This window comes from Gigantopelta aegis, chromosome 14, assembly GCF_016097555.1.
Source record: "Gigantopelta aegis isolate Gae_Host chromosome 14, Gae_host_genome, whole genome shotgun sequence".
In the NCBI taxonomy this organism is placed as follows: Eukaryota; Metazoa; Mollusca; class Gastropoda; order Neomphalida; family Peltospiridae; genus Gigantopelta; species Gigantopelta aegis.
The window spans coordinates 34,435,767-34,462,755 of NC_054712.1; the positions used below are offsets into that span (position 1 = coordinate 34,435,767).

Below are 26,989 nucleotides of genomic sequence, written 5' to 3' on the forward strand. Positions count from 1 at the left end.
CTTTTGTTCAGCTTCCCCCGGGTGCATTGCAATTGTATACTCGGAACGGTATTCTTTTGTCCGGTTCCTTATTAGAGCACGTGCTGGGCCATTAAATGGGTGTGGGGGGGGGGGGGGGGGGCGGATGCATTGTTATCATTAGTCAATGCATCCTGTGTACTTTTGCAGTGAGCGTGTGGTCTGTAGGTAAATCCTAGTTTGGTGTTAAGGTTGTACTTATTGTCTTACGTCCCTACTCTAGTGAATTCAACGGTCATCATGACCACCCATCCCCCTCCGTCTTTGTATAGCACTGAACACAATGACGGAGGGGGAGTTAGACTAATCTGGCTATCTAATTTGAAGGGTGGAACCCTTGTAGTGTAGATATTGGTTTAAAAGCCTAATGCTTGACATACTTAACTTTATTACTAATCAATGAAAGAAAGAAAGAAAAAGAAAGAAAAATAGGGTTAAAGTATCTAGTAGCAGTTGTATAGTTGACAGCTAAGTAATTAAGATTTTTTTTATTCCCGTCCCCTGAATAATTATTTTATAATGAACTGAAATGATTGAGGCGAAATGAACGGTATCTATATGTTGGTAACTGTTAGTAATGTAGAATAATTTAGTAGGCTTACTTGGTTAGTCTTTTAAGTCAGTCTTGTTTTTCCTGCTTGCTATTTCCTCAGTTGCCCTAGTTGACTTACCTTAGTCAATCATGGTTTCATGCATCAGTAATAAAGACATGGTGCGAGTGCAAAACACAATTGTGCAGTTTATTTACATGTGAGGTTCCTTGTTCGCGATTGGCTGGATTGGACCAGTGAGAATGCTGCAAGAGAAAGTGGTAATTAGTGGTATCCTATCTTGTTTGTTTTAAGGGCCACAAAAACATTTGGGAGTGGTATACACCAATTGCAACACACGAGTTTCAGAACCTGAATAAATATTTACAGTAAGGTTAACAATGGTTATTAATTATTCGCTACCGTCCCGCCGTTGAACCCCCGGGTTTGAGTGCTTGTCGGTCGTGTGCTTAAGGTCGCTCTTCCCTCCCGGAGTTGTACAGGCGGGTGGTTTTGAATAATTGTTGATTAATAATTTTATTTTATGCCAGCTATCTAGTTTAAGTATATGCTTTTACTTGTGTCGTTTCACCGTTCTCCCCTCGGATTGGAATACATAGTCTGGTCGAGTGCGAAGGGTGGATGTTCCGCCAAGGGGTCACAGGTGTCACGATTTAAGTATTGTCATATCTAGTAGTTATTAATCACTCGCTACCGTCCCGCCGTTGATCTCTCTGATTGGAGTGCTTGTTGGTCGAGTGCTTAAGGTCGCTCTTCCATTCAAGAGATGTACAGGCGGGAGGTTTTGAGCAATTGTTAATTTATAGCTGCATTTATATCAGCTAACTAGTTTAGGCATATGGTTGTATTTTTGTCGTTTCACCGTTCTCTCCCCGGGTTGGAATACCTAGTCTGTTCGAGTGCGTAGGGTGGATGTTCCTTCCGGGGAGTCAAAGGTGTCACGAGTTAAGTAGTATACTAATTACTCATCTTAGTTATAGATCGCCACCTTCCATCCGTTGGTCTCCCAGATTGGAGTGCGTGTCGGTTGAGTGTAGAAGGTCGATCTTCCCTCCAGGAGACGTACAGGCGGGTGGTTGCGATCTTTTTCTAATTTTTTAGCTTTTGACTAAATGACTTGCCAGGAGCCCAGTGGGTGCGCTACCGCTTCCCATCCTGCCTGCGATCGGTCGAGTTGGTGGTTCGCGCCGATCGAACGCTGGCACGGTGAGTGGCACGTGGCTTTTATAATTTTGGTTTGGTGGACAGGACGAATTGGTATACTGCTTTGAAGGTTTTGAGTTTGAGGAATTTATCAGGGTTAAGTGAAAAATTAGGAGTAATTGTTTTATTTTGGTTGGCTTCGGTTATTGATTCTATCATTAGTTTTCTCTGGCTGTTGTGTAGCGTGCAATCCAGGAGGTAGTGTTTCATATCCTCCCGGGTGCCACATTCGCAGTCAGGATTTAGTTTGGTGAAAGAGCAGCTGTTGAGCTGTGAAGATTTACCTATGCGTAGTTTAGTGATTAGTTTATCCACATAAGTGTTTGGGTGTTTAGGTCGGATACAGTTGACCAGTGGCTTGATGTTATAATGCCATGTATTGGTTGATAGGTCCCAGTTTGCCTGCCATTGATTAATGTAGTGTTTTCTTGCTTTTGACATTAGTTCTGATATTCCTAAAGGTAGCGCTGTAATTGTACTAGTGATTGAAAGTGCAGTTTTGGCTCCATAGTCAGCTATTTCATTGCCAATTATACCTACATGGGCTGGGACCCATTCGAATACTATTGTTAGATTAAGCTGGTTTATTTCTTGAAGTTTGTTATGGATAGCTGCGAGGATATCTGGCCTGGTAGATTTATTAGTTTGAAGTGATTGCATGGAGCTAAGACTATCTGAAAAGATAACGCTTTTAGGGTATTGTTTATTTTTAATCCAGATTAGCGCTTCATAGATGGCTGTCAGTTCTGCTGTATAGACTGATAGATTATCTAACAGCCTGGCATATTTAACTAGTTTAGAGTGTTTGGATATTTTTTCTTCAACTATTGCGAAGCCAACCCTACCGTTATCTGGATTTTTTTAGCCATCCGTATAGATCGTTTTACGTGCGCATATATACCGGTAACCACGAAGGTTTCGCGCACAGAATGGAATCTTATTTTGTTTTATCCAGTGGGTAATTAGCAGAAGACTTGATGGTTTTAAAGTAACCTACATCACCCCAAGTCCAATTAACATACATGTATGTTCAGATCTGTACGATTCTTGCAGGTCTAATCCTATGAAGACCATTGGCAAACCTTGTTAGACAATAAAGGGAAAAGACAGCCCTAAGAATATGTATGTACCAGTATTGGTAAACCAAAATAATTTGATAATTTTTAGCTTACAGCAATGTCAAAAAGCGAAATGGATTGCATAGGCTTAGAAAATTTTAACAACAATATGTATATATATATATATATATGTATGTATGTATGTATGTATGTATGTATGTATGTATGTATGTATTGATGTATGAATATCTATATATTGTATGTATGTCGAGGTTGACTGTTACATACATAGATATTAACGCACTGGCGCAGGGGATAATTAAATCCTTTCTGGCCTCTCAAATTGTCCCATGCCGTTGCTGTGACTCGAACCTGTGGCACAGATTCGCCCGCAAACTGCAAGACTAACCACGATACGCTCTGAGCTATCGAAGCTTCCATATGTATGTATGTATGTATGTTATGTATGTATGTATGTATGTATGTATGTATGTATGTATGTATGTATGTACACACACACACACACACACACACACACACGCACGCACATACATACATACATACATACACACACACACACTGTAACAAACATACATACATACATACAGACATACAGACATACATACATAGATACATACAGACATACATACATACATACATACATACATACATACATACATATTGTTGTTTGTTTTTGTCGGGGTTTTTTTAAAATTTAAATCGGCGAATTCATTCAGATTAGAGAAAACGTAATACCTAGAACCATAAAGTTTTAGGATTTATTAAACTTTAAAATCAGGAAGAAATCTCATCTTCCACTAAATTAATCTTTGAACCAAATAATTAATAAAATCTGATTTGCTGATGTTAATGTTAAATCAGGGAGTTTAATAACTAGACTAGTAAGATTGTCTACTTCCAGCTAAATATAGTTGTGATGTTAGCATATTAACTAATTAAGTGTTATTGGTGTTTTATTAACTGTGCGTTTAATTTAGTACACATTTGTATGTTTTCATATTAATCCTGCTAATAGTTCTGCACATTACAATAAATGTGTAAGGAGAAAGAGGGTCACCCTGCATACAACCTCGTTATACTTCAAACCATGAACACGTGGATAATCTTAATATTTTAATATATTTTTTTAATTCTTCAAGATTCTATCTAACGTCATAGGTTTTTATACAGTATTTTCTTATAAAACATCTTGTTTGTCAGTACACGATTTTATTTTATTTTTATTTATTTATTATTATTATTTTTGTTTTATTTTTTTTTTTTTTTGGGGGGGGGGGGGGGGTAAATATTATAACCTTATTTTTTATTAATCAAATAGGTTTCTGAGAATTTTGGTCAGCAGATTTTAATTTTTTTACGAACCATATGGTTTGTGATTATTGTTTTGCCTAGAATTTGAAATGCGATTTTTTTCAATGTGCTCCAGTGGTGTCGATAAACAAAACAAACAAACAAATCCTGCTCGCGATGTCAAATCCTTTTCCACGTTGCGTGGTCGGTCTGGGATCGATCTCCGTCGGTGGGCCCTTTAGGCTATTTGTCGTTCTAGCCAGTGCACCACGATTGGTATATCAAAGTCCGTGGTATGTGCTATCCTGTCTGTGGGATATAGCATGTAAACGATCCCTTGCTATTAATGGAAACATGTAACGGGTTTCCTTTCTAAGACGTCCGACCCCCCCCCCCCCCCCCACACACACACCCAGCCTACGCTCCTGCAACAGATCTTTCGGTGAGTGGCATGAAGCATGAATTTTTGAATGGCATTAAAAAATCGAACATATCGTTTCTATGTGTAGAATTTCCTTTGCGTGTACGTGTGCATGCAGGGGTATGTGGGTTTTGGGGGTTGAAACCCGTCCTGCTGAACCTAATTAAAAAAAAAAAAATCAATCTAATTTCCCGGCGAGCATGACTAGCCGGAGTAGGCTACTCTAACGGTAAGAGAGTTAGACGGACATCTAGACACTTAGCCCGAGTAGTCCGACTGTAAGAGAGCTAGACGGACATGTGGACAGTTATACGCTCTTATCAACCGACTGAGCGAAATCCCGCCCTCGGGATGTCCAAAGCAGGCGCGTATAACTGTCCAAATGTCCGTCTAGCTCTCTTACCGTCAGAAGACCTGCCCCGGAATTGGTCACTGGCGAAGTCAGAGGCTAAGTCCGGGGTGGGCGTGCCTGAACCTCTGTGGATATGGGCACGTAAATAGAGTTCCCATCCCATACCGTCAGAGTACTTGGGCAAAACTCGACCCCACTTTAAATTTCGCTCGCCTGAACGGAACATTATTTACACAGTCTAGACCCCATCACCCACTGCTAAACTTCCTGCACACGCGCCTACTTTGGACATCCCAGGGGCGGGATTTAGCTCAGTCGGTTGAGTGCTCGTTTGAAGTGCTTGCGTCGCAGGATCGAACCACGTCGGTGGATCCATTCAACTGATTGTTTTTTTTATTCTCGTTCCATTCAGTGCACCACAACTGGACAAAGGCCGTGGTATGTGCTTTCCTGTCTATGGGTTAAGTGCATATAAAAAAGATCCCTTGCTGCATTAGCAAAAATTTAGCGGGTTTCCTCTAATGACTGTGTGTCAGAATTACCAAATGTTTGACATCCAATAGCCGATGATTAATTAATCAATGTGCTCTAGTGGTGTCGTCAAACAAAACAAACTTTACTTTGGGACATCCCAATCCAGGACAAAGCACGATTCCAAAATGGGTTGTGTCACACACTGCCTAGGCCTTTGATCAATAGTGTCACTCAGCCAATCAGCGGGTGTCGCTCGACAATAGTTGACTCGGTTCTCGGCAAATGAACAATGTCAAGTCCGTAATGTGGAGTTCTTAGCAACCAATGGCATAACACCGGATTGGACTTCCTGTGTAACTCTTACCAGGCCAGAACCAAGATAGGTGCGATGGATGTGGAATACCAATAGTAACCGAACCCACTGTGGTGCATATTAGATGTTGTTACACGTTAAGCATGTTAAGTTGATATATTCTCGTAGGATACTGTTAAGAGACACCGTGGAATACGGTTACCGTAATGTTGAGTCTCGGTGAATAGTGTTACTGTAAATATAACCTGGGCCTATCCAGTACCATCCAGTTGTAGAGGTAAGAGTTGTGAATCCTAGCTGTACATATTTTTAAAGTTAAAGTTGTTTTTTTGTATAACGGCACCACTAGAGCACATTGATTTATTAATCATCAGCTATTGGATGTCAAACATTTGGTAAGTCTGATATGTAGTTATATTGGACGACACCTGCTATTATAAACCTTTTATAAATGAACTTTCCCGACAGACAGAACAGCACATACCATCACCTTTGATATACCACTCGTGGGGCACAGGCTGGCCTGAGAATATTTTTTAGAGAGTGGATCCACCAAGGGGGTTTGATCCTATGACCAAAGCACCTCGGGTGAGTAGTCCTATCAGCTGAGCTAGATTCTAACCCTGTAAGATGTATAAACTGTTGATAAACACATTGAGGTGTAATAAATGTAGATACTACACTACTAGCTGTACACTAGTTATACATGTACTAATTAAAGGTATGATACTAGTTCCACTTTTGGTAGTCCAGGACTGGCCATAATAGCAGGCCCGTAGCTAATATTTTTTTTATTTTTTTTTTGTGTGTGTGTGTGTGTGTGTGTGTGTGTGTGTGTTAATAGTCTAAAACTTAAATGGTTAAGTAGAGAATTTTCTTTAAGTTTCTATAATTTTTTCCAAAAAATTTTGGGGGGGGGGGCAACTGTCCCTGTTGTCCCTTGCTAGCTACGGCCCTGTATAGATACTGACTATATTTATTATGGGGTGGGGATGGGGTGGGAACTATACTTTGGTAGAGAGCTTGCCAGTGGTGATTGGATCAGAGTATCATACCATTTTAGTGGACCCATTCTCAAATTGTTTAGTTTTTTCATCTCAACCAGTGCCCTGTGACTGATATATCAAAGGCCATGGTATATGCTGTTCTATCTGTGGGAAAGTGCGTATAAAACAGTGGCGGATCCAGAAAATCCATTGGGGGAGGGGGTGGGGGGCAGTGACATGAGATAGAATGCCAAGGGAACTTTGGGGAAGGTTTGGAGGGGCATCGTAAAAAAGAAAGAAAATTAATATATAATAAAATTATAACTGTCGCAAAATTTAGGGGGGGGGGGGGGGCTAGATCCACCTCTGTAAAAGATATCTTTCTACTAATGGAAAAATGAAGTGTGTTTCTTCTGAAGTCTACGTGTCAGAATTACCAGATATTTGACATCCAATTAATTAATCAGAAGGACTTTCCTTTGGCACTGTCACTAACCCTAACCCTAACTCTATTTATGATAAGTATTTATAATGTCTTTATACGCGACAGTGCCAAAGGAAAGTCCTACCAATAAATCAACATGCTGTACATAGTGATGTCATTAAACTAAACAAACTTTCTGAAATGTTTTATGATGGTTGATGGACACTTGAGGGTATATTCTTTTCATGTGCAACTATAATGACTAGATTGTTTTCAAATTAGGCTACTACCCCATTGATCGCTGGGACATAAAGCTCACTTTATAAATTTAAAAATATATTACTAAGCAGGCTCATAGGAATAATGGAACTGGAGTGGGAGACACAATGTCTATTGAGGCTTGGCACAGTCTCAAGTGGGTGGTGTGGGGGAGGGGGGAGGGAGGGAGGGGGCACAAGCCAGAATTTTATCTTTATTTATATTGAGTAGGAAATCATTTTTCTCAAGTGGGGTGTAGGAGGGCACACACACTCCCCAGGTTCTTACAGGCCTGCTACATGGTCTATAAATGTTGACCCCCCTTGGTTAAAAATATCAGTATCTGAAAGTTATGTTCTGAGTTTTATCATCATGTGAACCGGCCTTGGTGGCGTTGTGGTTAAGCAATCGGTACTGGGTTTGGATCCCAGTCGAGGCATGGGATTTTTAATCCAGATACCGACTCCAAACCCTGAGTGAGTGCTCCGCAAGGCTCAATAGGTAGGTGTAAACCACTTGCACTGACCAGTGATCCATAACTGGTTCAACAAAGGCCATGGTTTGTGCTATCCTGCCTGTGGGAAGTGCAAATAAAGGATCCCTTGCTGCCTGTCATAAAAGAGTAGCCTATGTGGCGACAGCGGGTTTCCTCTAAAAACAGTGTCAGAATGACCAGAATGACCATATGTTTGACGTCCAATAGCCGATGATAACATAAAAAATCAATGTGCTCTAGTGGCATTGTTAAATAAAACAAACTTTACTTTTCATCATGTGAAGGGATTTCCAGATTCTAAGCTGGTATCATGAATTTCTTGATTTGTGAGAATATTTACAAGCTATATATTGAGTATGGTGTTAGTTTAATAATGATCATAGACTCAAACGTCATTGGTGAACCCACTGGGTTTTTTCTCATCCCAACCAATTTCCCACGATTGGCCATGGTATGTGCTGTCCTGTCTGTGGGGAAAATGCATATAAAAGATCCCTTGTTACTTATGGAAAAATGTAGCAGGATTCTTCTGAAGACTACATCAGAATTACTAACCGTAGTAGTGTCATCAAACAAAACAAACCAACTTTTTTAACTTTAGTTTATTAACAGCTTTAGTTTAATAGCAACTTATTTTATGTATGTCATTTAACTTTTGTTTGGGGCGGGACTTAGCCCAGTGGTACAGCGCTCGCTCGATGCGCGGTCGGTGTGGGATCGATCCCCGTCAGTGGGCCCATTGGGCTATTTCTCGTTCCAGCCAGTGCACCACGACTGGTATATTAAAGCCATGGTATGTACTACCCTGTCTGTGGGATGGTGCACATAAAAGATCCCTTGCTGCCAATCAAAAAGAGTAGCCCATGAAGTGGTGACAGCGGGTTTCCTCTCTCAATATCTGTGTGGTCCTTAACCATATGTCTGACGCCATATAACCTTAAATAAAATGTGTTGAGTGCATCATTAAATAAAACATTTCTTTCTTTCTTTCTTTCTTTATCTTTTGTTTATTTACAGAAAGAAGTGAGCTGCATTTGCATAGCTGAGATCATTTCACCAAACTGCCAATATGATGCAAGAGTTTGATGAAAATGGGTGGGCCCACATCCATCAAGCTACATTCCGTGGTTACATAAAATCGATCGAGCGGTTTGTGGAATCGGATCACGAACAGCTTGAGCTAGAGACACAGGACGACCTGCACTCAACACCACTTCTGCTGGCCATCACCAGTGGCAGTGTCCAGACTGTGGATTGTCTCCTTAAACTTGGAGCAAAGATTGACACCATCAACAGCCAGAACCACGGTGCTGTTGAAATAAGTGCCTTACACCAGTTCATTAGTCTCTTGCAGTACTTCATAGACAAGAACCATGAAAAACTTCCGGTGTGGAAAAATCTTATAAAATTACTATCATCGGACATTGAAAATGAAGTGGAGAATGCTGGGAGGTGTCTACGTACTTTGACCAACCCTTCTTCAGAGGGCGTGAATCCAAACTGGCAGAACATTACGAGCAATGGTGGAATCCCTGTAATTGTAAAAGTGGCGAAAAATTCTGTTAATGAAGAATCTAAGTTTCCTGCTTTTCAGACTCTCATTAACATCTTGGATGTGGATGATGTGCAGGAACTGCTAGTGAGCAGTGGAGGGATCCCTGCCTTCATCAAGCTCCTCAAGTCTCAGAACAGCTATGCGGTTCAGCTCGCTGCTGAAATACTCAAACATCTAGCCAGAAAACCAGACTATGCTGAAATCGAGAGTCAGAATCAGGTGATACCTTGCCTCCTGAAGGTCATGCAGTCATTTCATGACCCAGAGGTCCTTGTGCAGGCTGTTGAGGCTATGGGGAATATTGCAGAAGCTGGGCCACACCATCAAAGGGCTATTGGCAGTGCACAAGGGTGTATTGCTACAATAGTGACACTGTTCGAGAAAAATTATCCTCTGTTGTCACACACTTTGGTGGATGCGGTGAGCAAGATAGTGAAAGGAGATAAGGACAATCAGATAACGTTTGTGGATGAAGGTGTCACAATACAGATTATGCAGGTAATGTATGTAGAGGATTATAAAAATGTTTTAAATATCAATTACATACCATTATTATAAAATTTATGTCAAAGTGAGTGACCAGTTGCATGTGCAGGAGGGAGGTCAAGCCCCCACTCGAAGCATTTTTTTTTTTTTTTTTAAAGCATATTTTCCTGGGGAGCATAACTCGCCCCCTTGAAACATTGTTCGCCACAGTCTAGACCCTCTGCATAATTTTCTGCACATGCGTCTAGCGACACATTTGCCACCCACATTTTTAAAGACTAAGCATTACCCCACCCTTCCCCAATCAAAATGTGGACTAATATATAGCCTATGAATAAGTAGACTAAACTTTACATTCATATTTAGTCTTATATAGAACCAGTGATTTATTACTCCCTTAATTTAGACTATGGTGAGCCATTTAAGATATTAACATACTCAAGATATTAACATACTCAAGCATTGATATTTAATTGTTTTGTAGTATATGTATGTATGTATGTATGTATGTATGTGTGTATATATATATATAATATATATATATATATATATATATATTTGTTTTAATTCACATGCTTAGAGCAGCTAAAATTACTCTCCTTGAACTCAGTTTAGGGGAGTGATGGGGAACCATAATGATAGCTCAGATGCACAATGATAGGTCTGAAGTTCGCTGACTGTAAACTTAATTGTATGAAAACCCTGAGTCCACACTTAATTAATTATTACTACAGGTGATAATGTCCCAGTCAAGGAACCGAGAGCTGCAGCTGAGTGCGGTGCAGGCCATCCACTGTCTGGCTGAGGACAACACGCACACACAGAAGGACATTCTGGACAAGGGCGCCGAGCGTCTGCTCATGCAGCTGCTGAAGAAGAGCCGGGCGGAGAAACTCCAGGAGAACACGGCCCTGGCACTGTGGGCCCTGGCAGGGGATGACTTGGAGGAACAGAGGGAGATGGCCAATGGGATAGGAGTCGGGATGCTCATCGAGTTCCTCAACACTGTGTCGGAGAACCTGCATTTCATCGCATCTGAAGCACTTGGGGTTCTCGCGCAAGGACCGGTGAACCAGCAGACGCAGATATCGCAGGCCAACGGGATCCATCCGCTGGTGCGGCAGTTGAAATCCAACAAGGACTACATTGGACTGAGTGTGATTCGGACTCTGAGGTATCTGTGTGTTGCTGTTGGAAATGTGCCTCACCACAAGAACCAGATGACGATATCGTCTTCTCAGGGAGTGAAGTATCTCGTGGCGCTGATGGTCCATTCAGCGAACGAGATGATCCGAGTGGAAGCAGCAGTTACACTGGGTCATGTGTCGATGGGTGAGTTTGTTCTTTATTGTATTATCCATATGGTTAAACAAAATAGTCCTGTAATGACTGAAAAGATATGTATCTATATAGAGGATACTCGCTGAGTGTCTTGTGAATTTGATAACTTTGCAAATTAGATGTAAATTAATTGAGGTCATGGCACTAAGTTTCTTGACATTTAAGCAAACGTACTTGTGTGACGCTCCATAATTGACGTATGCATTCATAGTCATCGAATAAAAACATTTCAATGGCAATTTGATACCGAAAGCTGTCCAGCATTCAGAAAACAAAAAACCGTTAAGCGCTAGTTTGTTTTGATGTAAGGACATCCAAAATGACATCATTCGAGTTTGACGTCATTTCCATTAAAAAATACACCGTGCCACATATTCTTACGTCATTTGAATATCTAGTAATGGCGGACTGGAATTAAAGTTCCGTGTACAGTTTACAAAAACATGTATTAAGCTTGAGATTATATGATAAAGAGATTATTACCCTCGTGTATTTCGGTATCGTCAATATCATATATTAGGAATAAAAATAATGTATTATGTTCACCAGAGGCTCGCATAATACAATTTTTATTCCTAATATATGATATTGACGATACCGAAAAACACTGGTAATAACCTCTATTTATTAGCACGAGTTGATAAAAGTATGAAATTCCGAGGCTTGCCGAGGATTTTTATACTTTTATCAACAAGCGTTGATAAATTATAATAACACACGACACAAGGGGGGTAGTCTTTTTATCATCCATTATCATTCTTTTCATTTGCGACAATTGTAAATAATGTCAGTAATTATTGGTTGAATGTCACTATATTTGGCAGTGGTAGACTTGTTAACTAGCAGAACGACAGTGGCATGACATCACTAATGATAGGTTTGGTGCTGAAACATACACAGTGGCATAACAAAAAGAAACTAATATCTCCTAGGAGAATATCGCAGGAGATATCGCAAATTATAGTGCCAGCGATATCTCCTACAAAAGCCTTTAATGGATGATAAAATATGCAAGGCTGCCTTCATTATATTTCTTACACACCGGTGTAAGAGATGACCCACTCTAGATCAATATCATCTTCAACACATGTTGTAGATCACTTGTGAGACTTGTGATTGGCTGTTCCGAGATCATGATCCAATAAAGTGCCCGAAGTAATCATAAATGAATAATATAATTTTAGTCCTTCATTTGTGTCTGTGACGTTATTAACGTATACACTGTCAACCTAATGCTGACACTTTTTGTTTAATGTTTTCCTGTTAAAGTATATTAAAAAGGAATTTTTAAGGGTGTGTAGGAAATAGAATAATACACTCGAGCCCCGTTGGAGACAATTTATCTTACAACTCATGGTTCCCAAAAGTATTGAACTCACTTTTGCTCTTTAGATATATTTGGCAACCACTCACTGTAAGATAAATTGTCTTCAATGGGTACTTGTCTATTATTCGTTATTTACCCACTGCTGCAGTTTGCACTTAGGTCCAACTGACTACCGTACTCACATCATGCTAAATATTGTGTATGAAGATGAATTCCATAAATTCAGCAGCATTGGAGGCCTCCTTTTTTGTCCCTTAATATAGAAATGGCTATGGGCTGGCTATCTACACAGTGGTCATATGTTTTGGGGAAAGCCCAGTATCAGGTCATCACACTCCATCTAGACGTTCACGTGCTAAGCAATGGGTTACATTTATTTGCGTTGCGTAAGTTTTTACCATGCTCATATACCACAGAGGTTTCAAGCATGTCCGCCCCAGAGTTCGATCTCTGGAAAGTCGGGGACCCAGCCCGGGGCAGATTACATTTAGTTAACACATATTTAATACCCAGTCTCTTAAAATTAATTCTTCCTAACTCTCCATTTCATATTTCTGATCTGAATCCATTTTTGGGTAGTATAGCCTCTTTCTGTAACTACCACATGAATTTTGAAACTTTATTTCAGTACACTCAGGCAGTCAAACGACAGCATATGAGGAATTATTGTACAATAGTTATTTACAGTGACAAGATAACAACTGGAATTTTTTGTAGAATGTATACAAACATAATTCAAAATAGCTTTATATACATTTTAAAAATGAAGACACATGGTGACAAGACAATTCAAATATAGCAGAGAGATTTTTTTACAAATCAGTACTTTTAAAAGTATCAAATGGTATTGAAGATGTTTATCTATGGTTTACTGAGTTTACTTGATGATCGTTAAATTGGTAATGTGTGTATGGATCATAGGATTGAACTCACTTAAAGCCGCACACCCTAGTTCCATCCAGCGAAAATAAATTATAATTTGGTTAATCTACAAACCTGTAACACACTTAGATCACGTTTTTATCAAATGGAGTGAAAAAGCAGGTTTTATATCGATAAATACCATGGGAATCCCCATGTCCCATTTGCTTGAAATAATTTTGAAAGTTAGTATTCTGATGTCACCGGCAGATGTCGATCGAAGCACAACAATGCCTACGTCATGACAAATTTCACAGACTTGGGATGCGTTTCTTTCACCTCTCCTGGACATGTTTCAACTGTTCTGTCCTGGTTGTATCCCCTCTCCAGATATCATAAGACTTAGCAAAATTATTGGTTTTAAGGGTTTGTAACGTTTTGTATTGAGACACTTACTTGTCTGAACTTTATTGTTACTTAAAATGTTCACGAACTGTGAAGAAAAATCTCACAAATGAACAACAACAAATTGGATGTTGATTGCGCAAACCGTGCACGAGAAAACAAACCGAACCAAAATGATAACGGTCACATGATATACCAATGCCTGTGACATTGAAATGGAAATATCCCCTCTAAAAATAGATTAGACCTTGTCTGCTCAACGTTTTTTTCTCAGACGTGCGTGCGATTTTATGAAATACGAAAAATGCATTTTGTGGTATTACAAAAACCAGGATTACCAAAAAACACTTCAGGTGAATGGAAATGTATATTCTAAATAATAAACGGTAAGTAAAGTGCAATTTTATTTGTGAAAAAATGGGTTTAATAGCGAAAAACAACGCCGTAATGGTTAACAATTAGCCGTAACTAGGGTGTGTCCCTTTAATGGACCCATTGTTTTCCCCACTTGTATGAAGACTATGTCAGCATTATAAAATGTTTGACATCCAATAGTTGATGTTAATTTTTATCAGTGTGCTCTAGTGGTGTTGTTAAACAAAACAATCTTTTTCTCTGTACCATGTTTGATTACTCTCTGTTTTCGGTATGTATTGGTGCTTAAGGAATATATTTTACCAGCACATGCTTTTACCCCTTTTGCAAGTTTAGTTCTTGACAAGAAAAATGTTTATAATAAATCTTCACCAACACCTAAATGTTCACCAATCTAATTAAAATTAGCTCCACTATTACATGTGGATCTAACACCAGCCAGTTGGAGCTCATGTCCACCAATCAAAACCTTACTTGCAGAATCCTGCCAGTGATTTAAAAATAATTTGAAAACATTCCGAATTATTCTGAGGGTATACGACATGTTTCGTATGAATGCCTTAAAATAATGTTTTATTTAATAAAATAAATAATTTTTAATGTAAAACTGAAGACTGATAACCCACCCCGTACGTATTGGTATGGTTCGCTATACTGCGGCCACTAAAATAGACTCGCCCGATATTTTTAGAATTTGTATGCTCCCAAATAACGTTATAAAAGGCAAAGTGTGATTGGTCAATATTTAAATTATTATTTACAGACGAAATGTTACCTGGACATTGGGGAGCAGTGTTGTTAGTTTTAAATCACTGGCAGGATTCTGCAAGTAAGGTTTTGATTGGTGGACATGAGCTCCAACTGGCTGGTGTTAGATCCACATGTAATAGTGGAGCTAATTTTAATTAGATTGAATGTTCACTTATCTAAATGACAAAACTGTATTCCGATATCAAAATCGTATTTCTGCACAAGGCAGAGTTGAAAGGACGTTAACCAAAGTCCTGACTGATTCCATGATCCACTATCAGGTGCTCGTCCTTAGGAGGACAACCACTCATCTAGGAGATGCGTAACAGGATGTTTTATCTTTCTTGTACTGCCCCTAGGTGACGTAGAAAACCCAAACTTGCACAGGATAGATCTCAGTGGAATATAAACAACTGTGAATCACTAATCACTGTAACATGAATAGCTTTTGAGTACCTAGATCCATGCTTATAAAACTTTTAAAGAGTCCAGACTCAATCTCTAATGATGTCATACGCATACAATTTACTCTATTAGAGTCTCGAGTCTAGACTCTAAAAGTTTTATAAACACAAACCCTGGTACTAGTATGTATTTAAGCATTGGTTGTATAAAATAGTTCCTTAGAGATGTTACAGAACCAGTCATATATTATCCATGAGGATGAGGGAGGCTGGCAGTTTGTCTTTGAATCCCCACACCTATAATATAAAATTCTGTTTACATTGTGTATAAATAGAAGAAAAAATAAATCACAACAGACTCACTGAGCATATAATACTAATTAAATAATGATGCCTTCCATCTTCCCCATATTCTAACATCTAGAACAACCCTTACTTAATTTTCTACAGATGTCTTTTTTAATATGTTTTAAAATTTAACTTTAAAATTTATTTAAAAAAACAAGAGAAAAAAAAGAAGAGGACACACCCATGGTGCCTTCCCATAAGATTGTGTAAGATGACATTTAGATCTGTGCTGAGATGTCTGTTAGACAACCAGAAATTGAAACTCAACATTGTAAAAGCTTATCAGGGTATTTAAAAGAAAATTATCGCTGCTTATACTGGCAAATACCCAGGTATGTCACATGGGTTATAGAAAAAAATATCTAATGTCATCGCGCTTGCGATATGCCAGCTGTTATTTATGAACCTGTATGCATTCAAGATATTTTCTTTTATGTTCATAGCTTCTCATGGCTGAATGCACCTTTTAAAAAAATATTATATTGGTCAAGCTTAACTGGAGTTTAAGACTTACTCTGTTAATGCTGTACTTGACAGTTATTAAAAACCATTCAAGGAACCCCAACCTAAGTAATCTATTGGAAATAAATAGGAATGCAGCATTGTGAAGGCTCATAAGAACATAAGCATGATTACAAAATGTTATATCTATTATTGTATAGCTGCCATCTAAGAATTGTATGTTAATTGCATTTTTCTTTGTCATGTTTTCGGTATATTATTTAAAAAAAATACCAAGCAGTTGCATGGCTCACCCTGTCCATTGCCAAATTAGCCAGTTGCTAATTTTCATACAAAGTGGACAGGTGTAGGAAGGTGCAAAAAGTGGGGGGGGGGGGGGGGGGGGGGGGGGGGGGGGGGGGAGGCACACACACACACCTATATAAATACATGCATAAATATATAATAAAAAACCATAGCCAGTGAAAGTGGCAGAAAACCCAATTGCAGTAAAATGAAGCTTGTGTGAGGACAAGAGCATTATATTATTTTCGGAAGGGAGGGGCCAAAGCCTTATACAATTTTTATATAGGACAGGCATGTAGGAATGGTATCTGGAGTGGAGGGTACACTCTTTAGTGGATGGGGCACTATCTGTAGTGGGGGCATTTTTATCTTTATTTATATGAAGTAGGACAGAAAAACATACATTTTTGTCCTCAAGTGGTGTGTGTGTGTGTAAGGTGGGGGGGGGGGAGACCACCCACACACCCATCTTGTAGGAGAAGGGGTTTTCTCAGTTTTTGAGGAAGCTATTGTTTATCCTAAAATATAGCACATTACAATTTTGATATTCTTAAGTATGGTACTAGTATGCAAAGAATACATATGAGATAAAAAATTATTTTATAATTATTTCTTTATGGAAGCTTTGTTGCATGTCAGTGGCATGAAATAATAATTCTATGCTATATATATATCTGAGTTTTTTCTGTTCCTGTACATATATATATTAAGACCCGTAACTGCTAATGGTAAAATGTAGCAGGTTTTCTCAGGAGACTGCGTGTCAGGATTATCAAATGTCTGTCGCCCAATAGCCAATGATTGATTAATCAATAACCTCTCGCAGTGTTAAACAAAACAAACTTTTTACTAATATAATATAATATATTTTTCACTTATACATGTATATTTTCACAGTCAGACAGATTACCTGAGGTACAATTACATTTATATATATACCAGCTATCAAGTCATGCATGTAACTGTGTAGCACATATTTAATACATGGTAACTCTTTTGTTCTGTTTGCTTGTGGTCCCAGGGGAATGCTCTGATCTGATTGTTAAGGCATGCAACCATTCTGTTTTCTGTTAGGCAGTCATGTAATCAATATTGTAAATCTGTCATGCTTTCGCATGGCTCTGTCTGCCAAAGTATTTCCAGATTTCTAGACGGTTGACCAAAGGTTGCAATTGTACTGGCCTCAGTGGAGTAACAGTCATGTCAACTGACTTAAAGGCACTGTCTTGAGTTTGCAGCGATTGAAAATTATTTATGAGAAATAATCTTCTTAATGATTTAAATTACCTCAGTGGTGTCATGGTTAAGCCATTGGACATAAGGCAGAGCAAGTTTTAATGACTCAATGTGTAGGTGTAAAGAAAGAAATGTTTTATTTAACGACACACTCAACACATTTTAATTATGGTTATATGGCGTTAGACATACATGTATGGTTACAGACCACACAGATTTTGAGAGGAAACCCGCTGTCGCCACTACATGGGCTACTCTTTCTGATTAGCAGCAAGGGATCTTTTATTTGCGCTTCCCACAGCTAGGCAGGATAGCACAAACCATGGCCTTTGTTGAACCAGTTATGGATCACTGGTCGGTGCAAGTGGTTTACACCTACCCATTGAGCCTTGCGGAGCACTCACTCAGGGTTTGGAGTCGGTATCTGGATTAAAAATCCCATGCCTCGACTGGGATCCGAACCCATTACCTACCAGCCTGTAGACCGATGGCCTAACCACGACGCCACCATGGCTGGTCAATGTGTAGGTGTAAGTCCACTACATTGAATTCTCTCTCACTAACCACAAACCCACTGTCCTAGACAGACAGCCCAGATAGCTGAGGTGTGTGCCAGGACAGTGTGCTTGAATATTAATTGGATATAAGCATGAAAATAAGTTGAAATGAATGGCATATTCTTGTTTAGAATACCAGTGTCTGTACCCTATATATCCAATGTACTAGCTCATACTTCATTGACTACAGATATATTTTTGCTCATGAATATGTACGAAATTATTGAGGTAAAATCTAGTTTTGGCTACTATAAACATTAGGACAACCAGAAACACATTAGATCTACAGTTAAAAAGTTTATTTTTTGTATAACGACTCCACTAAAGCACATTGATTCATGCATTAATCATGAGCTATTGGATGTCAAAAACATTTGGTAATTTTAACATATAGCCTTAGAGAGGAAACCCACTACATCTTTCCATTAAAAGCAAGGGCTCTTTTATATGCACCATCCCACAGACAGGATATACATGTAGCACATATCACGGCCTATGATATACAAGTTGTGGTGCACTGGCTGGAATGAGAAATAGCCCAAAATGGGTTCACCAACAGGAATCTGAATTTGCTGCTATTGTAAGATGTTTCTGACAATTAGAGACTTTTTAATTATTTAAATTACATATTAAATCACATTTTCGTGTTTAGAATACCAGTGTTTGTATATATCCAATGTGCTTCTGCATATAATCAGTTCAAACTTCATTTACTTACAGATATATATATATTTTTTTTTTCCGTATGTACAAAATTATTGATGTAAAATCTACTTTGGGCTACTACCAGGGGCATACCCAGCCATTTTTGATGTGGATTCCAAATTTACTTCAATAAATTCATATACAGAGACAGTCTAGTCTATGTGCATGTGTGTGAACTTGACAATGTGCCATTATTCTACAATTTGGTTGTCCCTCTCCTTTTCTCTCACATGCACGGTTTTTTTGTTGTTTTTTTAAAGATTTTTTTTTTTTTTTTTTTTTTTTTTTTTTTTTTTTGAAAAATTATGTACTGCATACTTGCATACAGGCAGGTATGCGCCTGATCACAGACAACCAGAAACACATTAGATATACAGATATTGATGTTCTAAATAAGAAAATGTATTTTGAAAATATTTTGTTTGTCGGAAGCATTTTACAATAGCAACAAACTCTCTGTATACGGCTGATAGGTACTGGATCCATATCATGGTACCACCTCCCATCCATAGTCCGTCCCACAGGGAACATCTTTTCTCATACTATGGAATTTACTACAAGTTATTTATTTCTGAGCCGATCGATTTTTAAGATGCACACAAAAACTGTATTTTTTATTGTTGTCATTTCCAAAACACTGTTACTATTCTTTTTCCATGAAACCAAACTGAGATTATTTACTAAAAACATTTTTGTAGGAGGATGGGATGGACTATAGATGTATTTTGAGTTTTAATGGCTAATTTTATTCATTTCATATATACTTGTTTTCGTGCTTATATCCAATTAAAGTTCAAGTACGCTGTCCTGGGCAACACCTCAGCTATTTGGGCTGTCTGTACAGGACAGAGGGTTAGTGGTTAGTGGTTAGTGAGAGAAGTCGATGTAGTGGTCTTACACCTACCCATTGAGTCATTAAATCTCGCTCTGGGTGGGAGCCAATACTGGGATGCAAACCCAGTTCCTATACGAGCCATATGTCCAATGGCTCAACCAGGACGCCACCGTGACCAGTTTAATGGCTCACTGGGAAGGTGTAAGGCCACTAGTTTGACCTCTCTCTCAGTGACACCATTAACAAGTAACAATTAACCCATTGTTGTCCTGGAAGAACAATCCCAGATAGTTGAAGTGTGTGCCCAGGGTGGTGTGCTTGAAGCATAACTGGATATAAGCACAAAAGTAAAAGTTATAATAAACAAGTTGCATTTATTTATTATAGCTGTTTGCTTACTGCAACTTCATAATGATAAAGAAGCTTAATAAAAAGGCCTCCTGTTCAAATAGGAAGGAAATATTTTATTTAACGACGCACTCAGCACATTTTATTTACGGTTATATGGCATCAGACATATGGTTAAGGACCACACAGATATTGAGAGAGGAAACCCGCTGTCGCTACTCTTTTCGATTAGGGATCTTTTATATGCACCATCCCATAGACAGGATAGCACATACCACAGCCTTTGATGTACCAGTCGTTGTATACTGGCTGGAGCGAGAAATAGCCCAATGGGCCCACTGACGGGGATTGATCCCAAACCGACTGTGCATCAAGTGAGCGCTATACCACTGAGCTACGCCCCCCCCCCCCCCCCCCCCCCCCCGTTGAAACAGGCCAGTTTTAATCCATCTCTCTAGGGTTTGGGATGTGCAACTGGTTTAACACTGATCCAAGTCCATGAGCCTATTGGGCTATTTATCATTCCATCCAGTGCACCACAACTGATGTATCAAATGCCATGGTATGTGCTGTCCTGTCTATGGGATGGTCCATATAAAAGATCCCTTGCTACTACTGGAGAAATTTAGCACGTTTCCTCTCTGTGACTATATGTCAAAAATTACCAACTGTTTGAAAATGTTATGGTTTGAGGGCCGATGATTAATAAATTAGTGTGGTCTATAGTGAAGTTGTTACACAATAACACACTTTGACTTTAACCTTATTGCACCTTTATACATACAGCTGGGCCAATTGTGTCAGAAGGAGAATGATAAGTTTGCATGTAATATACAGTGAAACCCCTCTAAACCAGACACCCTCGGGACCAAGTAAAATGTCTGGTTTTAAGAGGTATCCGGTTTAGAGAGGTTATTTTCTGTACTGATTTTTTAAAAAAGGACATTGAAGATTGTCCAGGTTTTGGAGGAATTCTGGTTTACAGAGTGTCCGGTTTTGAGAGGTTTCACTGTACTTTATGATGATTAAGTTAAAACTCAAATGAACTGCATCATGTTTTAAACCCACACCAATTCTGAAGCATGCTGAATTCATTTGGAATACTGCCAGGAACTAATTTTGGTGTATATCTGAATATCAAAACAGGTATGTGTGCAGATATGGCACTTAATTCAGGGGTCGAAACACTCCCTCTGCCCAAAGCAAATTTTCTTCTTTTTAAAATTTTGTTTTTATTTTTTCAAAGGAGCATGATCCGAACTCCCCTAGACACTTTTCTCACCACTGTCTAGACCCTCCCTGCATAAATATGAGAGGCTGGCTACATAAATGTCAAGAATTTGTTGGCAGCAGAAATTATATATCGTTGGAATTACTGTAGCACAAAGATTACTGGCCAAATGTGGAAATAATTCAAACTAATTAAAATAATCTATTAAAAATATTTAAACAGAAATCTGAATTTGCATAACCCATTTTTTATCAGCGCATTAAAATTTGGACATTATTTACATGGACTTAACAGCTAGTTTACACAAAAAAGAAATTATGGGTTACGCAAATTTTAATTCTAAGAGCTCTGTGCAGTCTCATTTATTTTGGAGACCTTTAATTAATGTTTGTTTTTTTGTTTGTTTTTCCTGCAGGTAATAAAGTGATTTTAAATGAAATACACCGGTACCCTGATTTCAGTTGTGTGCGGATCCTTCGTATGATGTATTCACAGGACAACACCGTGCGTCTGCTGGCAGGCTCGGCTCTGGCTGCGTTTGCTTACAATAACGTCATGCAGCAGAAGGAAATCGCAGAGCAGGGTGGTGTTCGGTTTGCATCCTTTATTCCATTCTTGATGTCAGATGATGAATATTTCCGCTGTGAAGCAGCATATCAGGTACATTTGTACTATGGTAGTACAGTCAGGGCTAGTTCTGGGTGAGGTAAACCATTTCACTAAATTGTCTATTAAAATTCAAACATTGCAGAAACACAGTTATTTTCTAACAAAATATAAATTGTTACATGAAATTATTCTGTCAAATTAAAATAAAATTTGCCAACTGTTTTTTAATTTTGCAACTGGCAAATTTGGCATGTGCCATATAGATAGATAGATAACAGCTAGTTTAACGTGCTCATATACCACAAGGGTTTCAAACACGCTTATCCCGAGTCCGACCTCCGATAAGATCGATGGCCTGACTCGGGATGGGGATAAGATGGGGATAAGAGTTGAAAATGGACAGAATTTTGAAAATAGCAATTAGTAAAAAAGTTAATAGAATTTAAAAAAGAAAAGAAAAAAAAGTTACAAGCCAAAAAAAAAAAGAATTGACTGCTTGACCGAATATTTATATAATTTGGAGCATTTTAGAAGGACAGTCCAAATATAAATAAGAGAAAGAAGAGAGGATCGGACTATTTAATAATATTTAAAAAAAAAGGGAAAAAAGTAACTGACAGTAAATCCTGTCTAAACCAGATCACACCGAAGATGTAATATGTATCTGATTTATGCAGGATCCAGTGTTTTGACAGGTTTGCTTTTTTTCAGTGTCCTGTTTAGACAGATTTCATTGTATTTGTGTAGGAATCCATGTCAAAAGCCACTACCCTTGTTACCCCCCCTAACCCCCCCCCAAAAAAAATCCTTAGCTAATACACCCCTTATCACATTGCCATAAAAAAACAAAAAAACATTAACAAACATAGATCTACATAGACCACAGGGTCATGCCCCCACCCACCCTCATTTTCCCCGTTACTCTGTTCAGGACAGTGGAGTAGCATGTGTTGCCAGCACTCGGGGCAAGGCAAGTATTGTGCCCCCTAACCAGTGGACCGTTAGCACTCTCCGAGTCCCTTCGACCATGCTACGCTACTGGTTCAGAAGGCTGGAAATGCCATACTTTAATTAACACCTAAAATTCAATATTTTAAGTCAAATACACTCTGCAGGCCCTGATCTAACAATTATATATTTTAAAATGCAAGTATCACATATATTTAAATAGTAGCACACAGAAACTTTCAACAAAACTGATTTACCTCAGTTACTAAATAAACTGAATGTCAGATACCTCTTAGTATATGAAACATTTTTAATCATTATATTATGGTCATATATTGTGATCATACATGTGTATGACCATTTTGTTCTAAGAGCAAAGTTTGAGAAATGAGTTGATTCATTAATATACATGCATAGTTTAGGAAATAAAGAGCTTCTATGTGAAGATTGGATCCAGGATTTTGTACAAGGGGTCACAAAATGTTAAAATGGCAGTTTTAATAAATTTGTCAAATGCAAAGTGTGTGTATGTGTAGGGACAAGCTTGAGGATCCATTTTTAGGGCAATTTAATGTAGTTGGTAGTCAACTAAAAAAAGAAACTCAAAAGCAAATTAAAATGGGCACTTGAAATGCGTGCATGTGTGTGTCATGGGATCCCTGTGTACCCACTGGATCTACCAAATGACATGTACGTACATTGCGAAAAATTTACAAATCCATAATGGCCACCAATTATGTAAAATTTAATACTGAAATCTTGCAGGGCTAAAGATTTTATAAATGTGAAGTGAAAGTAAACCCTAATTCTGACTCTTTCTCTTTTTTTAAAGGAATACATGCTCTAAAGTATCATAACAATAATTAGGAAACCCCGCAACAAACATAATACTGATACAGGGATTTATCCAGGCATTCTGTGGATCCAAAAATGGGCCCCTTCCCAAAAGAAAGTGGTGCTAAAAATTCACAATTTTTGTACCTAAAATTCACAATGTATATATTTATTTATGTCTGTTTTAATAAAAGTGGTGTACTGTATCATTCGGTGGCCTGAAAACATACCCCCAAGTATGATTTACTCACACTAATTTTCCCAATCCCATGAGACATGGAACCATGGCGATATATCCAGAACAAGTTCCTGCGATACCATACTTACCCTTTCACATCTATGAACATTATTTTATCGTACCGGTATGTATTTATCACCTTTATCAGTGAATTATTATGAACAAAAGTTATAAAATTATATTATACCACCTCATTGTGGATTTTGTCAAGTATTAATTGAGAAAACTAGTCTGTAGATTAAAGATAAAAGTTTGTTTTGTTTAAAGACACCACTAGAGTACAGTAATAATGATTAGCAGTTGGGTGTCAAACATTTGGTCATTTTGACATGCAATGTTTAAATTAAACAGTTATATTCTGCAAATAGCAGCAAATGATCTTTAATATCCACTTTTCCACAAACAGGACAGCACATACCACAGCCTTTGATATACTAGTCATGGTGCACTGATTGAGATGGTAAAACGGAATGTGTCCACCAAGTAGGTTCAATCCTATGACACGAGAGCCTCTAATGAGCACTGAGGTGGGACATAGGCCAATGGTAAGGCACTTGCCTGATGCACTATTGGTTTGGGATCGATCCCCATCAGTGGGCCCATTGGGCTATTTCTCATTTGAGCCAATGAACCATGACAAATATACCAAAGGCTGTGGTGTGTGGAATGTGGAACTATTTGGCGTGCTCCTATCCAACATAGGTTCGGGCATGCCCGTCCGAGACTTGGTCTCTGACATAGCCAGTGGGCAATTCCGGGGCGGGTGCTGTGGTCTGTGATATTCTATTCATAGGATGGTGCATATAAAAGATCCCTTGCTACATGGAAAAATGTAGCAGGTTTCCTCTCTAAGACTATACATGTATGTCAAAATTACCAAATGTTTGACATCCAATAGCCGATGACTAATAAATCAATATGCTGTAGTTGTGTCGCTAAACAATACAACCTAATGAGCAGTCTACTGACTGGTGAGATAATTCCCGCCCCAGAGGTTAAAACTGTATATTCTGAAAGGCTAGACTGTACTTGGTATTTTGTTAAGTAGAGAATAACTAATGAGCTAAGACGGATTATGGATTACCTGTTCCGAGTGAATGAATGTTGTAAACCCGAACCTTTGGCATAATACAAGTGACGTATTAGCATAACAGCATTCTTTTTAGAACCAAATGTTTGCTGTACAAATTGATATCACTGTGATTGAATTAGAAAATAATTATCTCAAAAGCCACTGCTTATGAAAATATACAATTTCATGTTTATGAAACAAATGAGTTAAAATTTCTGGGTAAATCTCTGTAGATTGTATAACATATATGCAATCTGACTCATAAGTGAAAACATTAAATTAATGAAAGTGAAATTCCAGCCATAGCAAACAACCAACCAAATGGTTGCTGTAGATTTTCATTTCAACTTATTTTTGTGCTTATATCCAATTAAGGTTCAAGCATGCTGTCCTGGGCACACACCTCGGCTATCTGGGTTGTCTGTCCAGGACACTGGGTTAGTTATTAATTGTTAGTGGTTAGTGATGGAGAAGAGGGTGTAGTGGTCTTACACCTACCCATACCCGCTCTGGGTGGGAGCCGGTACCAGGCTGCGAACCCTGTACCTACCAGCCAATGTCCAATGCTTAACCCAATGTCACCGAGGCTGGTGGCTGTAGAAGTAATTTGTATATTGTGCAATTATTCAAAAAATATTACAGCGGATATTTTAACCCATATGGGTAATAGACTCATTTTCTTCTAGCAAATCTTGTGTTTTTGCTAATGTTTGTCAAGGTTTCAGTTAATAAAATATAGTCCATTATTGCCCCATTTTCTTCTAGCAAACCTTGTATTTTTGCAAATATTTCTTCAGGTTTTAGTTAATAAAATATACATGTAGTCCATTATTGCCCCATTTTCTTCTAGCAAACCTTTATTTTTGCTGAATGCTTCTCAAGGTTTCAGTTAATAAAATATAGTCCATTTTTGGCCCATTTTCTTCTAGCAAACCTTTATTTTTGCTGAATGCTTCTCAAGGTTTCAGTTAATAAAATATAGTCCATTATTGCCCCATTTTCTTCTAGCAAACCTTGTATTTTTGCTGAATGCTTCTCAAGGTTTCAGTTAATAAAATATAGTCCATTATTGCCCCATTTTCTTCTAGCAAAACTTGTATTTTTGCTGAATGTTTCTCAAGGTTTCAGTTAATAAAATATAGTCCAATTATTATGCCATTTTCATCTAACACATATTTAATCTTTGCTGAATTTATTTTCAAGAAATCAGTTAATAAAATATAGACCTGTTAACTTTAGTGATTTTCAATATAAACAACAGGTATTTGTGTTTCTCAGATTCTTATTTTCAAGAAATTGGTTAATATCTTTTGTAATTAAATATAAACAACAGGTATTTATGTTTTTCCAGATTGTTATTCTGGCCCGGATAATCCCAGACGAGGAGCAGGCCAAGTCTTCAGCTGCTGGTATCAAGCTGATTGTAGATCTTCTAGAAAACTCCACATCTGACACAATTCTCATGCTGGCATGTGATTGCATTGCAAGACTTGCACACACCCGGGCAGGTATATCTTATATAGTCATGCAGTTTAAGAATCTACCAGCCATCTTCATCTATACAGCACCACGACTGGTATATCAAGGGCAGTGGTATGTGCCATCCTGTCTCTGGGATGGTGCATATAAAAGATCTCTTGCTACTAGTGGGAAAATATAGCAGGTTTCTTCTCTAAGACTATATGTCAAAATTACTAAATGTTTGACATCCAATAGCCGATGATTAATAAATCAATGTGCTCTAGTGGTGCCGTTAAACAAAACAAACTTCTTTTTTTTCCTAAATGTTTTTCATCAATACAAAATGGCAACCCTCTAAAGAAAAGTGCATGTGCAATTTCTCTTTAAAATAATACAAGAAATTTGGCATTTGCATATTTATTACATATAACTAAATCAGTTCAAAACAAAG

General features: G+C 38.3%; 1 protein-coding gene across 1 annotated transcript in view; it reads left to right on the forward strand.

The window, feature by feature from the left end:
• The first annotated feature begins 8,238 nt into the window (after positions 1-8,238).
• LOC121389200 (ankyrin and armadillo repeat-containing protein-like) overlaps positions 8,239-26,989 on the forward strand; it is a 30,118-nt gene continuing 11,367 nt past the window's right edge. Inside the window, exons 1-5 of the mRNA XM_041520803.1 lie at positions 8,239-8,316; positions 8,908-9,918; positions 10,641-11,238; positions 21,792-22,036; positions 26,429-26,585. Coding sequence (XP_041376737.1) covers positions 8,239-8,316; positions 8,908-9,918; positions 10,641-11,238; positions 21,792-22,036; positions 26,429-26,585 — 2,089 coding nt within the window. The remainder of the gene's footprint in view (positions 8,317-8,907; positions 9,919-10,640; positions 11,239-21,791; positions 22,037-26,428; positions 26,586-26,989) is intronic.